The 17,594-nt window shown below is 44.6% G+C and overlaps 1 protein-coding gene across 1 annotated transcript; it reads right to left on the bottom strand.

The window, feature by feature from the left end:
- Window positions 1-2,501: 2,501 nt before the first annotated feature.
- Window positions 2,502-17,500, bottom strand: myo1hb (myosin IHb). Its single transcript, XM_061262357.1, has 31 exons — window positions 17,345-17,500; window positions 16,708-16,823; window positions 16,423-16,621; window positions 16,213-16,293; window positions 15,705-15,884; window positions 14,830-14,928; window positions 14,493-14,606; window positions 14,024-14,095; window positions 13,626-13,745; window positions 13,208-13,275; window positions 12,899-13,004; window positions 11,873-11,953; window positions 11,697-11,788; window positions 11,360-11,454; window positions 10,933-10,979; window positions 10,494-10,574; window positions 9,821-9,926; window positions 9,363-9,480; window positions 8,615-8,728; window positions 8,150-8,226; window positions 7,989-8,057; window positions 7,696-7,780; window positions 7,120-7,282; window positions 6,723-6,806; window positions 6,449-6,542; window positions 5,979-6,034; window positions 4,927-5,062; window positions 4,493-4,563; window positions 3,734-3,831; window positions 3,451-3,550; window positions 2,502-2,597 (listed from the first exon to the last, which is right to left on the bottom strand). The coding sequence occupies exons 1-31, from the start codon at window positions 17,468-17,470 to the stop codon at window positions 2,571-2,573; spliced, it is 3,075 nt and encodes a 1,024-aa protein (XP_061118341.1). The 5' UTR covers window positions 17,471-17,500; the 3' UTR covers window positions 2,502-2,570.
- Between the last annotated feature and the right edge of the window lie 94 nt (window positions 17,501-17,594).

Here is a 17,594-nt window from a genome sequence, read left to right as displayed (position 1 = left end):
CATCAGGTAATGCAGGCCAGCAAAAATAATAAAATAACATAAATAATTAGCAAATGAGAGGAAAAGCAACAAATTTGCCATAACTGTCCCCAATATTTCACTGCATACTGAGAAGAAACTACTGTTTACTTTGCTGTTATGAGAATTGAATTTCATGGAACATTCACAATCCAGGAAAAACTGAAGCAAAAGACAGGTGGTGACTAGCGAGAAAAAAACACTCAAACTTCCTCTCATCAAATTTTGGAAGACAATACACTTGCCTTGGCTTCCATGACGACACGCTACTGCATCCATAAACACAGCTACTCATTAATGGTGGGTTTGTGGCGTTGCTCACTGTGTGCAAGTATTCTGTAACCTAATCATAGGGGAGCCAGGTTTCTTGGTTCTCATATTATGTGGAGCTACAATATCAAGGCCCAAGAGTACCACATAAATAACTAACTTCCTTCACCCACCTGGAAAAAATTAGGTGGGCTTGATTTATGGGTTTTTGCATACCCCAGCTGCATATGGGATAGGTGACTTTAAATGGAAAACTCCAATCAGTTTCTAATGTTACAACTGTTAAAAAAACAGCAAATGTTTCTGCAAAACATACATAGCCATCTATTCTACTGTAGGACTCATACACAATGCTTTCTATAAAACCTAGTTCAGAAGTAAATATTCAGAAGCTAGATCTTGGTTAGTCCCCTGGGGTATGTGTATAAACCAAGCCCACCTATCGTTATGTCTTAACCAATCATTTATGTTATTTGTTTATTATATTTATTAGGAAGCTTGCTTGTATGAAGCTTTATCTAGTGATAGTTTATGGTATTGTTGTTCTTATAATTGTCCTGGATTAATGCATAAGCTACATTATACAGAGGAAGTAGTATTCTGGTTTTAAGAGAGTCAATGAGCAAGGTGTTTAGCCTGAATGACTGCGGAAAATACCCAGCTGTGTATATGGTATTTAAACAAAAAGAGCAGGGGGGTCTAATTGGGACAGAGAGGAGAGACTCGAATTTGGGGGGGGGGAGGGGCTGGGTTAGGGACAAAAAAGGCTTCTCACGCAAATGTTTTTACATTTTGTTTTCATCAACATTACATGTAAATAGCATGGCTGCAGTTAGGTACCGTCTACTCACAACTAATTATAATTTTCATTCTAAGTTAAATATTAGCTGGCAACACTACCTATTGACAGGCTATAACACTAGAATATATACATATTTTAAAAAGAAAAAGGACATATTGATCTTTCAGAAAACTTTGACACGTTATTTTAAACAAAATCTGTTTAGCTCCCGTGTGTTAGACGACTGAAAGCCAATGGTTATACAGGACAATGGTGTGAAGCAAAATGGCATTGAGTGCATGTTTTGTCGTGAAAACAACCCATACTTAAAAATATACAGCTTCACAATAAGGGTTTCAAAGTTTTTATGTGCTCAATAATTGCTATTATAGTTTATTATTTTATTAGACATCTGTGTGTGAGTAAATATAAAAATTATATGGTACATATGGCTTTAAAGTCACAAAGTCATCAATGAAGCAATGCTTTCAAATCCTCACACTTCTGATCACAATGATGAATCCTGACCACCACCCACCCCCCAAAACAATGACACACATATGACCTACAGCAGTGGTGGACAATGAGGGCCGTATCTGTTTCTCATTTTCATGCCAACTGCTGGCCCTAATTACTTAATTGGCTCTAACATTTATGCCATCTGACATTTTAGCTACATTTCTTGATGAATGCATGAATGCCAGACAAAGACTGTCCTTGTGTCCCTGTATGATATGGTTTTCCTGTGATCTAATCTCAGTGAACTAGTGTTGGTGTGTACAGCCAATTAGCTAATTTAGCTAGAGTAATTGGTGGAAACAAAAACCTACTTACACACGGGCCCTCCAGGACCGGAATTGCCCACCCGTGACCTACAGTGACCTTCAGATGCACAGCAAAGATGAGCACTACAACTCTGAGCTTAGAACTGTGCAGCCCTCCTGTCTGTCTGTCTGTATGTCTGCCTGCCAGTAATCAGCTTGAGCTTGATTAATAGTTGGGTAAGGAATCTTTTTCCCTGCAGGGACAGGCCTGAGATCAGCTTTGACCTTTTTTGAGGTCAAATGGAGACTGATCGTGGACACACCACAGGGAATGTACAAAGGCAGGGATGTTAAAACAGATAAGAGAGAAGCTCCACCAATCACAGAGTACATTGGCAAGAACCGGAAGAGCAATGTAGACAGTGAGTGATGGATACTTTCTCACCATTATCTGTTCATTCTCTCAGGGATCCTGGAAGTGACACCAGAAAGTATCCACCAATAACAGTCTGCTATTTTACTGGTTGATACCCCAAAGTATTTTGTGACTGCTGGAGCTGTTCTCTGTTTTTTTTTTACCAGACAAATGTTATCTCTACTCTATTATCCCTGTGTTTGAGGGGGAGTTGTAGATGCTGGCACGTCCATGTGGCAGAGTGTGCAGGATGGGGGGGGTTTGAACAGATCGAGGGCAGGTGTAGCTCATCCTGTGTCCAAAGCATGGTCTGGGTCCCAGATCACCGGGACTTCGCTTGAGTTGATTCCTGGAGTTAAGGACATGGGACAGGAGAATGAGAGAAGGATGTTAATCTCATACCCTGAGCTCACATTGGGCCTCATGCAAGAACCACTTGTATAAACAGATTTGTGATTAAATCGCTTAAATCTCTTAAAACAAGTGATTTACCAATTGGAAATTTAGAATTTTTCCTTGGGTAGGAACGACATCTACGAGTGGCCCTGACCTGTCGTATGAGTCATGTAAAAAATAACCTTGCAGTGCATGTCAGTGCAGCTCACCAAGCACACAGAACTCTGATCAAACTTTCAAACTGGGCATTGCAGGTTAAATCGGAATCAAGATTCAGAAACTGCATTGTTGAATGTGTATGCTGACACCAGGGGGACGTGAGAGAGAAGAGAGAAAGGGAGAGTGAGAAAGAGAGTGCTGTAAGGAGCGGAAACCCAAAGAGATGGGTTGGCCTGCTGGTGGGAGGATACTGAATGGATGTAATTAAAATTTTAATGGAAGCTTTATTTGAACAGTGTTGGGTGACTGAGCATGTATGCTCATTTACAGCATTTAGAGCCTCTTTGACCGTGAGGAGTGAAATGAGAGTAGTGGACAATGGACTTTTCCAATTGGACGACATTACATTACATGAATGGAATTTGGCAGATGCTCTCATCCAGAGTGACGTACAGTTGATTAGACTAAGAAGGAGACAATCCTCCCCTGGAGCATTGCAGGGTTAAGGGCCTTGCTCAAGGGCACAACGGCTGTGCAGATCTTACTGTGGCTAGACCGGGGATCAAACCACTGACCTTGCGGGTCCCAGTCATGTACCTTAACCACTACACTACATGCCGACAGCAGTGTGTGTATGATGTACTCACCACCATTAGATGTCCATTCTTGGCCTTGTAGACAATGGATTCCTGGCCACTACAGAAGTCCACAAACCCCTCTCTTCCTGGCTGGATATCAAACCTGACACTGCAGAGAACCACAATTCAGCTTCCCCGACCATAGGCCAGAACTACAGAGAACAGAATCCCAGAACTACTCACAGTAGAACTACAGAACCACAACCTGGAAATGTTCATAAGCAAACCGCAAAACTACACAGAACTGAGCTACAGAACCACAGTGGACCAAACTCCTGGTGCAGTCTCTCACCTGCCCTGTACCACTCTGATCCAGGTCTGCTTGTTTGCCAACACGCACAGCTTGGTCAACGCCTCAAATAGGTGTTCACACTGCAGCACCACGTCACCCTAGAAACAAAGGTGAGTGCGGACACACAGGTACAGGTTTGTTAAATAAGGCTTTTTTCAGTGTTACATTTTATACTGTTCCACTTGATACATTTTACAGTGAAATGCTTAATACACTGTACTTTACATAGCAATTGATTTTACATCAATATGCAGGGGTTCACGGTTATGTACAGTATGTTCTGCAGCATACATCGTTTTACACTAAAGCAGGGTTTTACAGCAGCATCATTGGATTTTACCGGGTTTTTACTACAGTGTAGTGCGGTTTTAGAGCAGTCCAGTGTGTCTTCTTCTCACAAAAATAACTACAGCCTAACCAGATGGTCAACTTGTGTTCCTTCCTTGTTCAGTTGAGGACAGGAGACTTAATAACAGAGGTTTAACCCCCTCAGTTCAATTATTAGTAGATCCCTGTGTCTAACTTAAATGACTGCTGGGGTTATTTGTAAGAACGTGCTGCATTTGTTCATGACAAGGCAATTTGAGCCTCAATGGAAGGACAAGCATACTGGTTATGAATATGCAGTCAACCAGCTGGTCGATCTATAGTAATATCTGTGTTTTTACAGCATCGGTAGTGGGTTCTATAGCAATGTAGCTTGGCTTTATAATTGTATGCTGAGGTTTGCACAGGTAGTGTAGCATCTGGTAATTCTACCTTCTGTTTGATGTCATCACACATGACATGGAGGATCATGAAGTTGTCACTCAGATTGCTCACCGACACACCTGTAAGCACAGAAAAGCATTATCAGCCCCTTTCTCTCTGTCCCTCTGAAACACACCCACACACACGTGCACACAAACTCACGCACAAACACTGAGCATATAAGAAAAAGAAAAGGGAAAAAACAAGGAAACATGAACATATAGTACACATGCAATACGCGTAAATACACACAGATGCACATTGTGCACACGTGAACACACTACATTCACACACTGCATACACACACTATACACACAATAGACACGTGTGCACACAGGCACTCACATTACATGAACAGACATATACTGTATACACAAACATACATATTACATACATACATACACACACAGAATGAGATCTGGTAGCACTGCATAGGCGACAACCTTTCAGTATATTGTACTCCACGCGCTGTTTGACCTTGGCCTCCTCCACCAGATACAGTGCAGCATGAGTCAGCAACATCACCCTGGGGCGTGGCCGAAAGCCCTTCCTGTCGTACTTTACCACCCGCACACTGTACTGCAGGGGAGAGCGAGAAAGGGAGAAACAGGGAGAGGGAGTAGGAGAGAAGAAGAGAAATAGAAGGAGAGAGGCAGTATGAGAGAAGAAGAGAGTGATGGAGGTTGGATTAGCTTTGTATATGCCATAGATTATAATGACACTTATATATAGTTGTATTATATTAGATATTGTATTGCTGTACTCAGGGTATTCTAGCTGCCAACCGTGGTATGCTAGTTCATAAGTTGATGTATTCTTCAAGGGTTCCAATTGTATCTGTATGGTCATGCTAGGACTCTGAACCATACTGTCCTCTAGGGTCCTCTTCACACTTGTTCCTGTGTTCGATCTGTGTACGTCGATCTGGATAAGAGCATCTGCTAAATGCTTTGTAATGAAATGTAATGTAATGTAATGGGGAGAGAGTGATAAAAGTCAGTTCCTGTGGATTGCTTCTGGCAGGCACAACTCCAGGCTGTTACAATCCAGCCATCGTGTGGTGTTTGCAAATTTAGATGTGAATGAGCCAATGAGACAGAAAGGGGAGCCATGTGAGACAGAAAGGCCATATTTAAATCCGTCTAATGGCTAATACTCGGCTAAATTGGGGTTTAAAATGCCAGGCCTTGGCCCAGCTGCTCACTTTTCATATATGTGACTAAGCAGTTGGATGTGATTAATCACTGCCTTCACTTAAGCGCAGCTGTCAGCCTGTCAGTGTTCGAACAGCAGGGAGCCCGGTTGACCTGCAGACCTCCAGCACAAGTCAATAAAAAACCCATGCAGACCTGGGGCCTGTTCCAGGATTACTGTATTCGCCGGATAACTGCATTGAGTAAAAATAATTTTACTTTGGGCAGCTAACTAAGAAATCCAGCTTTGTGGAATGAGCCCCTGTAGTACTAGCTAATCAGAAGTCTGTGTTTTAGTTTACCTGGATGCGTTCATGTCGGATCAACTGTAGGACCTTCATGTTGATATCCTGTTCCCCTGTAAAAACACACATACACACACGCCCACACACACACACACACACACACACAGACAGACACACATACAATTATGTCATTAATTCAACTATTCTATAGCCATATTGGCCTACCTTTATGTTTAAACTTTCATTTGATCCTGAACCATGCTAGGTCTCTCTTGCTCTAGTTTTAATGCCAGACCTGATAACTTCCGTTAGCTAGGGTTCAGACTCCGGAGATGCAAATTCAGTTTTCATTTTATAGCTGATATATTCTAGTGCTTAGGGTAGGCTGCTACGTAATCGCTAACATAGGTCAATAAATATGTCTTAATATATATTAAATAGTATATTTATTATACTAAACATTTTTAACATGGCAACATCATATGAATTCAGAAAGCATCATGGGTAGTCAACACTTTTGATCTTACCTATTCTAGTGTCTGCAAAGGGTCTGGGCACGCTTTGGGGATAGTTCTCTTTCTTGCCCTTAAATAAGGCACTGGCCATGCCTTTCAACTGCAGCTGGGGGGGCACACAACCACAGCATGAACATGGCAAAACATATACAAGCGGTTAAAAAAGTACAAAAAAAGGCAACTAAACTAGTTCTTGGAAGGAATGTAAAAGTTACAAGCAAAGTGTCAATGAGTCTATAATTATATCTCTGGTACTGTGAGGAGAGGTCAAAGGTCAGGGCTATACCTGTGCTTTACGCTGTGCATTGATGCCTCGCACATAATGGCGGACCAAGTGGCGTGTGTAGAGTCTTTGCAGGATGCAAGATGCCTATACAACACAACACAACACAACACAGCACAACTCAATAAAATACAAAACACAAATCCATTAAAGGCACTGGATGGAAGGCACTAGGCAGTCTGTAGCCTGGTGGGTAAGGCACATGCCTGGGACCTGCAAGGTTGGTGGTTCAATCCCCGGTGTTTTGCCCTTGAGTAAGGCCCTTAACCCTGCATTGCTCCAGTGGGATCGTCTCCTGCTTAGTCTAATAACTGTAAGTCACTTTGGATAAAAGCATAAGCTAAATAATATATAGTGTAATGTAATGGATGGACACTCCTTCAATGATATGCCGTCTTACCTCGGCCATTATAGGGGGTGCGGTCAGCCAGCTGTTTCTGTCCAGGACAGTTTTGGGCAGATTGTCTTTCAGACGGAGGAGGTAGTTCTGTCTGACGAAGGCCAGGTATTCAGAATTATCCACACAGGCAGGCTGGTTTCTGGTCATGAAGCCCTTGATGAACCTGAGGCAGGGAAACAGAAGCAGGGTTCCAATCAGAGAGATCAGGGCACCAGGTCCCATAACGCAACATCAGCATGGGGCCCTCAGAAATTGAACGATTGACCAAAGATCATAGTGTTTTTAACGATCAGATTATTACATTTCATGTTTTCACATTTATGTTCTTCATCCAAAAGGTCAATGTCTATCATAGGGCAGCCTGCAGCATAGTGGTTAAGGTACTTGACTGGGAGGTGGTTCTATCCCCGGTGTAGCCACAATAAGATCCACAGCCATTGGACCCTTGAGCAAGGCATGGCTCCAGGGGAGTATTGTCTAATCGTATTGGCTTAGTCTAATCAACCGTACGTCGATCTGGATAAGAGCGTCTGCTCAATGCCATTAATGTAATGTAATGTAATCATGTCCTCTGACCTCTTTATGACCTTGACAGCCCAGGCTCGTTTTTCTCTTTCTTTGCGGGCCTTCAGGCCCCTCCAGCATGTCTCGATCTTCGTGGCTTAAAGAGAGAAAGAAGCAAGAATTTCCAAAACTCAGAAACACAATTAAATTATTTATTTCAGACTTCAGTTAAGCAGAGAGTAATGGAATCACATTTCTTTTTTTTATATCTGGGATGTAGATGTATAACTAGGGACGCTAGATTATCTAGGGCAGTTTAAAAACCGCATTGGTTGGTCGTTTAAAACAGTCTCCAGGTGACCTACCTGCCTCTCTCTGCCTCTGGAACACTCCCTTTCCACGGTAGCCTTTGTACTTGGCCTGGATTCGTGTGGCTGTGATATGACAGGGAAAAGAGGGACAGAGTGAAATAGACTGATCCCCAGTACTGCCCACCCCCTCCACTGTGAGGCAACGGGGTCCTTACCCAGTTTGTGCTTGCACACCTCAAAGGCATCTTCAGTAGCAAAGAGGGTTTTGGGATGGCGGATGAATATCTTGGTCCTGAGGGAGGTGAGAAAGAGAGAGAGGTCAGACTGGTCTGTGATCTATATTGGGAAAAGTAGTACACACACTTGTCCCTAGGTAGGTTGCTCCTGAGATTTTCAAGTAGCTCTAGCAGCTAGCAGGGGTAGGGGTGTGCAGAGAATGCTATTTTATGAAGTATAGTGCGTGAACTATTGGATTGCTGCGCTCAAACTACTGCACAGCAAAGTCTACACAAAAAGTATAGTAATTTGACAATTGACAATTCCTAGACTCTAAAGCGCATGTCCCTCTGGGCATTTAATTGGCTACCCAAATCTGTGCATTTCCTCCCTTCCCTGCTTTGTTTCAGTAAAACCCAGCTCCTTTTCCCTCCCTTTCCCTCCTCTAAAAGCAGGGCTCTTACCTGCCCATCTTGTACTCATCAGCTGTGTACCCCAGGTGTTTGACTAGCAGCTCTACTCCCTCTGAAGGGAGACCCTTCCAGTTGGGCCACGTGTCAGGGCAGAGGGCCTTGTACCTAGAGGTCAGAGGTCAGTGCAGTGGTTCTACAAGGCATCCTTGAGTATCCTCAAATGCTCAGAAGCAGAGGAGAGAATCAGGCCTTTCTGTGGTTGTTAATGCTGGTGTCTCACCACGCAGGGGGCCTTCACACCATCACATCGAATAGAAGGGACATCCATGGGTCTACATTGAATTGATCATTTTATGGAATACGAAACGCACTACTGTGCACGTCATAATTGAACTTTAATTGCCACATATTATGAAGATAGGCCTTCACATTCAAACCTTCATCCAGGTCATTTTACAAAAGTCAAGGTCACTTACATTTTAGTGCCATGGTCAGTTGCATTTTACAATGTTTGAAACTTGAGCAGAAGTGGTTTGTACTGTTGTCAAGCTCTTGGTTGTGTATACAAAAGTCCAGTCTCAGAAATTAAAAGTCCTCCCCTGTACTTTTTTCTAATCACTTCGATTTGTTAATTTGCATGATTCTTCAGCCTGGAGGTGTCACCAGGGGAACTAATTAGTGAAATCAGCTACTTTCATGGTTTATGGGACTTCTCCTTTCTGACCCCTGGACTTTACACCGCTGTTATACTGTACCTACCCCAGAACATTGTAAGTGAGAAATGAGCAGAACGTTGTACCTCTGCAGGAAGACCTCGAATCTCCTACGGTAAGCAAAGCCAGCCCGTCTGACCCGCAAGTGCTCCATCAAGCCCAGGTACTTCACCTGGTGTCTGACCAGCACGTCATCAAACCGCCCTGCGGGCCAGAGGTAAGCAGGATTTCAACACTGCGATAACATCCCACATCAACACACAATTAGTATGTCATGTTGAAGTCTGTGATTTGTGATTTTGCACTCAGTTGTAACCATGCATTGCACAGTGATATCACGTTTTGACATGACATCACTGTGCAATGCATGGTTACAACTGAGTGCAAAATCACAAATCACAGACTTCAACATGACATACTAATTGTATGGAAATCCCATTACATCAATCATGTTTGAAATCACATAGCACCAGATACAAATTGTGGGATCATATGACATCAAACGGTGTGAAATCACATGACATCATTGATGCCACGGCCTCACCTGGCTGCTTGGAGTCGTTGGGCTTGAGGCAGCGGACGTACCAGGGTTCTTTGGCCATGAGGATGTCAGTGAGCCCCGCCAGGCTGTTCTTAAACTGAGTCGCCACCTGCAAGTGCAGCCCAGGGGTCAGGTGTCAAACCGGGGGACACATTCCGCTAGGTGGACATTTAAGTGTCACGGTACGGCATAGCCGTCTGATTTTAATGTGGTGTTATGACATATTTGTGTGTTTAGTGTGAATTTAACATCATGGTATGGTATGTCCGTGTGGTACATGTCATTTTTAACTCAAACCACAGGTGCCCATTGATCAGGTAAGGGTTCACCAGTTCATGCTAATACACTGTCATCCATGCAAACTGAAACACTCCCTCGCTGGGCAACACTAGCACCAATTTTGCATAGCCCTGGTGGCTGCTGGCCATAGTTAGCGCAGGCACGGTCTGAACACTGCTCATTCATGCTCTGAAAGAGTGCCTTAACAGGGTGAGCCACACAGCTGCCCCAGATTAGTCAGATTATATGATGTGATGGTGGGCTTTTTCAAACAAGGTGCCATGGAAAGGGTCCTGCATGGATGAGTAGATATTTATTCTACATGGATCACCTGTATGTTAGCAGCAGTATATTGACTAAGTAGAAATAGGGCACGATTATTATGGTCTGTCTTTACCGTCTCTGGTCTCTTCTTGGTGTCTGGCTCAGTGGAAGGGAAGCAGTGCTTGATGATTACATTCTTAGACTGACGCATCACCTGAGGGTTCAATCAATCATCAGTCAGTAACTCCATAAATTAATCAAATCTATTGACCACCCTATACAATCAGACTGTATTCCATTACAAAAATAATCTGACAGCATTTTCCACAGAATATCACAGTCTGCTATCTGAAGAGAAGTCTAATGGCTGATAATGGTGCATATATAATTCTCAGCAAATTAAATACAATTGAAAAAAAATGTTCTACTATGTTCCCCAACCAAAATGAATTGTAAGCATGTGTAAAATCACAGTAATACCTCAAACAGTCTATATATGTGTGTACATATATGGAGCAGCGTGTGAGTAGCTAAGGAACTAATTTGCTAGAGAGAGATGTTGCCGCACTTACTTCTTTGATGTTTCTGTGCAAGAGGTCATTGTTTTTGTCCAGGAATCCTGAAAAGAGATGGCAGAGAGTCAGGACAGATCACTTTCTGGGTGTGTGTGTGATTGTGTTGCAATTGAAATGGAAAACTGGCACTCATTCCCTTCCACTGAACCAGAAAGTAATATTCCTTTAAACTACATTTAAACTACATTTCCCTGGATCTCAAAAGATGAGCCTGTAGGCAATGCACTTTTAAGCAATTCACTGTATATCAATCAGAATCAATAATGTTATTGTAAAATATTATACACCTCTCTGTCTCTCTCTCTCTCTCTCTCTCTCTCTCTCACACACACACACACACACACACATACGCACACTCACACACACATGCATAAACACATACACACACACACACACACACATAAACACACGCACAGGACATTACCCACGACGCAGTAGGTAACCTCGCCGGCATAGTGCAGGAGGCGAAAATCTCCTCTTTCCAGGGTTTTGCGTGTTTTCTGATCGGCCAGCTTGTGTCTGTGGGCCATAAGTGACACAGAAAGATATAGGGTCAAATGATTCTGAAATCATTTATGAATAATTTATGAAATTGTGTGAATGAATGTGCCTGTTTGTGTGTGTGTGTGTGTGTGTGTGTGTGTGTGTGTGTGCATGCGTGTATGTGTGTGTGCGTGAGAGTGTGTGTGTGGGTGTGTGTCTGTGTCTGTGTATGTGTGTGTATGTATGTGTGTGTGTCTGTGAGGGTGAGAGTTACTTACGTTATAAAGTGGGGATGACCGCCCACCTTCTCCTCTAGTCCCTGTAGGAAGGTGAGGTCAGTTGCCTCTCCGGGCCTCAAGCACTCCTCATCCTGGGCAGTAAGGATTCAGGATTATGGGGGGCACACCAACAAACACACTAGGCGTGTATGTGTGTGCATGGGTGTGTGTCTCACCAACACTGAAATGATTCCTCTGTGCTTCTCCTCCACCAGGTCACAGATTATCTTATTGTTGAAGAATGGCACTGTCTCCCACTGCAGAGAGAGGGGGGGGGGGGGGGGAGAGAGAGGGACACAAACTATTCTGAAACTAATTTAGGTTATCCTTCAAATAATAGTACACATGTTCAACCCTACGGCACTAAACACATAACTGGATCTGTCACTGAGATCAGACTGGTCTCTTGGTAAAGTAGTACACACACTGCCCCTTTGGTAGATTTTCCCCCATTTTCCAAGTGGCTAGCTGACTGAGTAGCAGGCTAGGAGGGGTGCAGAGAACACTCTCAGCCAAAACATAGTAGGATACACGGAAGGGGTAGGTATCTGATGTCACTGTGCCGCAAAATGTATTAATGTATTCATTTTGCACAACAAATTACTGATGTTTAATTTCCCATTTAGTGCTCACTTTTTCTACTCATCACATCTCATATCTACATCAGCAATGACTTCTGTCTTACTTGTGTTAGGGATGATCAATCGTGTCATAGCTTCTGAAGAAAAGGGTCAAATTGGCTGTGATGTTTTTCCTGTGATACAATTGGCTGTGATACAATACTGCCCCCTCCTGCTGGGGGGTTGTCAACTGTTTTCAACATTTTCAAAGCAAAGCTGCACAACATATGTATGGGCCATAGAGGTGGTATATTTATGGCCGTGTATAGAGCTATAGAGTGGGGCCAGAGGTGGTACACACAGGTGAATCTTCAGGGTGATTTCGGGGGCATAAATGGACATCTTTGGCAAATTTTTTCACACAGAGAGTGGTCCCTGTGTGGAATATCTTGCCAGACCATGTAGTGGAGACAGAAACACTTGGGAGTTTTCAAGACAAGGTTTTGTACGCGGCTAGATAGGTACTATTTAGCTTTTAGGCAAGCTAAGCAGTAGGTACATTTATGTTATGTTATGTTATGTTGTGTTGTGTTATATAGAGGAGAGTCACTAGATACACACGATTCATAAGTGAGCCTTTACCTCAATACCCTCCGTCTGGTATTCCTCCTGTTCAGACTTCAGGGTCAGCTGGATGAAAAGCTGCTGTAACTTCTCATTGCAGTAGTTTATGCAGAACTGTTCAAAACTAACACCAACACATAGAAAAGCAAACACACACGCCCACAGAAACACGGAAAATAAAATTACATAATACATTAGCAGAACAATACGACTTATTGTTTTTATTATTGATATTATTGATATTATGTATTTAACATATTGTTACAGTCTGCTATTTTTATTATTATTATATATGTATTACAAAGTATAAATTGTTAACACACATACCTGTTCACATTGAAAACCTCAAAACCATAGATATCCAGTAGTCCTATAACAGTCATCCTAGAGTGGTCCTGTAGAATAGAGGACCACTAATTGTCCAGTCATTTCCCACCTTTCAATAATGCAGAGCTTTTCAATAGACTACCATAGACATTCAATAGACAAAAGACTAAAAACTAGCACTGCACTGCGGACTAGCACTGCAGGAAAGACTAGCACTATGTTAAAGACTAATTATGCTGTGAGTGTTAGCACTACACTAATGACTCGCACTAGGTGATATCATAACACATTGGTATTTCATATGTAATGTCATTATATAACTTTGATATCTCTCAGATGACATTTTTCAAATGTGAATGGCTACACCAGGTGTGTGTATGTACTGTATGTGTGTGTGCCTCTGTCCAGGAAGACTCACCTTGTTAGCCAAAGATTCGTTAATTTTGTTGACAAGCCAGGTGAAGGTGCGTCCATACATAGCTTTTGCCAAAGCATCTCTGGCGTACACCGCATGGTCTGTGGTAAAGGGACTGAGTACCTATGGGCCAGGAGAGTCACCTGATCATCACTCAACCAATCATAGTAGCCAGAACTGAGTTCATCGCTGGGTACAGCTAAGGAACGACATGCATGTTAGCGCCAGCTACAGCTACAGGTGCCCGGCCTGGGGTCTCAGCAGAAATATTATACTTCTTGTGGAATTGTAATAAGCTTGTGCTTTTGCTGCTTCTTACGATTAAACAACCATTTTCCATCTAAAATATTATTTTCTGCATGCTTTCCTCACAGTCAGGTCACATGACTGGCTGCTCTCACCTGCTCCTCTCTGGCCTTGATTTTCCTGTGAGTCAGACCCTCCTTCAGCAACTGTGATTGGATCCCCAGCAACTGCACAGACAAGCAGCAGCCAATCGCATGTCACCTGCACTCCCAGTAACATAAGCAAGCTGACAGGTCCACAGGGGAGAAGGGCTTGTGTGGTGAAACACACACAGTGTAGAGGAGGGAGGAAGGCTTTACCAGTGAAAGACTGAATCCCAGGTGAAGCGTCTGGGTTCTGTTTGAGCTGCAAGAGTCTGATGTGTCTCATAATCATTTGGGATCAAGTCCTATTTAAAATGAACTCAATTCAGTAAATTAATTGAAATTTAATTTGGTAACTGAAAAACACCCTCGTGGAAATGAGGAACCCACTTCCTGAATTCACTGAAGTGAAATAAATAGTTAAATGTGGAATATGGAGTTTAACATGGGCGGACGGGTCACAGGTGTGTGTGTGCCTTACCTGGGAGAGCCAGTGCACTTCTGAACTGCTGTTGAGCGTGGCGTATCCATGGATGTTAGCGTCGAAGCAGACGTTGCCCAGGTGAAGAACACTGCCGATAATCCCGAACAGGTGCTGCAGGGATTCAGTGAGAGAAATGCAGGTGTGGGATCAGCATTCGGACCCAAGCCTTACACGTTGACCCACTCTCCTGCTATGTCTCAGGCTCTCTTATTGGCTAGTACATTATACTGGCCAGCCTCCAGAATGCCTTCCAATAGGCAGATCATCATGCTGCTCCCCCTCCCACTCTTTTCCATTAGTGATAGTACCTTATTTTCAGGGAATCCAGACTCACCTCAATGTCACTCTCTCTCAGGTCAATGACAGCGAGGGCTTTCTGCACAGTTTTCCAGTCATTCTTATCATTGATTGAGCTCACTTTGGCACAGTCCCCCTGGAGGAGAAAAGGCAGAACAGCAGAACACGGTTTGTGCTAGGGGTCGTGCTGTGGGTTTCTCTCACCTGTACCAGGTATGTGTAGTGCTGTGGGTTTCTCTCACCTGTACCAGTTATGTGTAGTGCTGTGGGTTTCTCTCACCTGTACCAGGTATGTGTAGTGCTGTGGGTTTCTCTCACCTGTACCAGGTAAGTGTAGTGCTGTGATTTTCTCTCTCACCTGTACCAGGTATGTGTAGTGCTGTGTGTTTCTCTCTCACCTGTACCAGGTATGTGTAGTGCTGTGATTTTCTTTCTCACCTGTACCAGGTATGTGTAGTGCTGTGGGTTTCTCTCCACCTGTACCAGGCAAGTATAGTGCTGTGGGTTTCTCTCTCACCTGTACCAGGTAAGTATAGTGCTGTGGGTTTCTCTCTCACCTGTACCAGGTAAGTGTAGTGCTGTGATTTTCTCTCTCACCTGTACCAGGTATGTGTAGTGCTGTGGGTTTCTCTCCACCTGTACCAGGTAAGTATAGTGCTGTGGGTTTCTCTCTCACCTGTACCAGGTAAGTGTAGTGCTGTGGGTTTCTCTCTCACCTGTACCAGGTATGTGTAGTGCTGTGGGTTTCTCTCCACCTGTACCAGGTAAGTATAGTGCTGTGGGTTTCTCTCCACCTGTATCAGGTAAGTATACTGCTGTGGGTTTCTCTCTCACCTGTACCAGGTATGTGTAGTGCTGTGGGTTTCTCTCACCTGTACCAGGTAAGTGTAGTGCTGTGGGTTTCTCTCTCACCTGTACCAAGTAAGTGTAGTGCTGTGGGTTTCTCTCAAGGCCTAGCCATCGCAGGAGCTCATCCTCTCCCCCCTCCACCAGCTGGTAGAAAATATGAAAGTTCCTCTCGCCGTGGTTCTGGTGGACTACCCTTGATTTTTCAAGGAGGTAGCTGAGGATGTGTCCTCCGACTGCTTCACCCTGAGGGGCCGCAGAGAGACCACAAAAAACTCATCATGACCACAACCACAATGTTCCTGACAACAAGTGCAAAACAAATTGTGACCACAACCTCAGACCTGCAAATCACATCCTGATCAAATCGCTGCCTAATATCCTATATTTCACAAAAATAGAAATGCTCATGAAATGAAGCTCTGTTAGGGATATACAATAGATTCTCTCTCTCTCATAATAGCTCTGTCATATTCATAGAATCTATTGGAGTAACTTTGAGTAAGGTGTGAGTACATTGTGAACAGCCCTATTGGAGGAAAGCTGATATTATGGTATCACTGTGTGTCTGCACCTGGTAGTCAAACTGGATGTCCATGTACTTCCCAAAGCGGCTGGAGTTGTCATTCTTCAGGGTTTTGGCATTCCCAAACGCCTGCCAGACAGGATAAAAGGCTATCAGCTGGTGAGACTGCACAGGTGCGCAGGTGTAGAGAGAGGCTGGTAAGACTGTGCAGGTGTAAAGATAGAGGCTGGTCTACTCTACGTAAGGATAGCGGCTGACCTCCAGCACAGGGTTGGAGAGGAGCAGGCGGTCCCTGACGTTGTCCAGAAGCTGGGTTCGGGGGCAACTGGCTGCGTAGAACTGCAGGATCTTCTTGGACGCCTCAGTCTTCCCTGCACCGCTCTCCCCAGATATGAGGATGAAGTGGTTGTTAGTCTCTGCCAGCATGGTGCGATACGCATTATCAGCCAGAGCAAACCTGCAGGGCACAGCAGTGTATGATTACACACACACACACACACATGCACATACACACACACACACACACACACACCGTATACTCACAGGTGTGGAGGAAGCTCATAAAAGTTGACTCCCATGTAGACGTCCATTTGCTTAGTGCTGTAGATGCCCAGCTCTCGGTAAGGGTTGATTGACACTAGCAGAGTGCCAATGTACGTCTGTGGAGAGAGACGGGAGAGAGGGACAGCTGCTCAGCAGGCAGGGCAGGGCAGTGTGGAGCAGGCAGGGCAGGGCAGGGCAGTGTGGAGCAGGCAGGGCAGTGTGGAGCAGGCAGAGCAGGGCAGTGTGGACCAGGCTGGGCAGTATGGACCAGGCTAGGCAGTGTGGAGCAGGCAGGGCAGGGCAGTGTGGAGCAGGCTGGGCAGTGTGGAGCAGGCAGAGCAGGGCAGTGTGGAGCAGGCAGGGCAGGGCAGTGTGGAGCAGGCAGGGCAGGGCAGTGTGGAGCAGGCAGGGCAGGGCAGTGTGTAGCAGGCAGGGCAGGGCAGTGTGGAGCAGGCAGGGCAGTGTGGAGCAGGCAGAGCAGGGCAGTGTGGAGCAGGCAGGGCAGGGCAGTGTGGAGCAGGCTGGGCAGGGCAGGTCTCATGTTGATGAGCACCCTGCTGAAGCATATACAGTGTGCTGGTGGATGGGAGCAGGGTTGCGGGCAGGGCAAGACGAGGTTGGCCAGGAAGGGACTCACATAGATGAGGTTCTCGCTGAAGCGCTTGCGCAGGTTGCCGAGGAAGGCGCTCTCGCTGGTGTACGCGTCCAGCAGCACAAAGTCCTGGATCCCCACCCGGTCCCGTGCCGTTAGGGCCCCCTCCATGTCCAACAGGATCTGGTTACACCGCGCCTCCAGGTTCTACAGCCAGTCACAACACAGACACATACACACGCACACACGCACATACAACACAACCTATTGTTAGTTTGAATATAAAAGATCCAAA

This window comes from Conger conger, chromosome 12 (assembly GCF_963514075.1).
Source record: "Conger conger chromosome 12, fConCon1.1, whole genome shotgun sequence".
Lineage (NCBI taxonomy): Eukaryota > Metazoa > Chordata > Actinopteri > Anguilliformes > Congridae > Conger > Conger conger.
The sequence above is the reverse complement of the archived record's forward strand: the minus strand, read 5'-3'. Positions and strand labels throughout refer to the sequence as shown.

Coding starts and splice junctions, on each gene's coding strand:
- myo1hb (XM_061262357.1), bottom strand. CDS start 17,470: ATGGAGGGGGCCCTAACGGCACGGGACCGGGTGGGGATCCAGGACTTT. Junction 16,294..16,422: donor TCTCCAACCCTGTGCTGGAG/GTCAGCCGCTAT, acceptor CCTGTCTGGCAG/GCGTTTGGGAATGCCAAAAC. Junction 13,005..13,207: donor GAGGTTTTCAATGTGAACAG/GTATGTGTGTTA, acceptor TGTTGGTGTTAG/TTTTGAACAGTTCTGCATAA.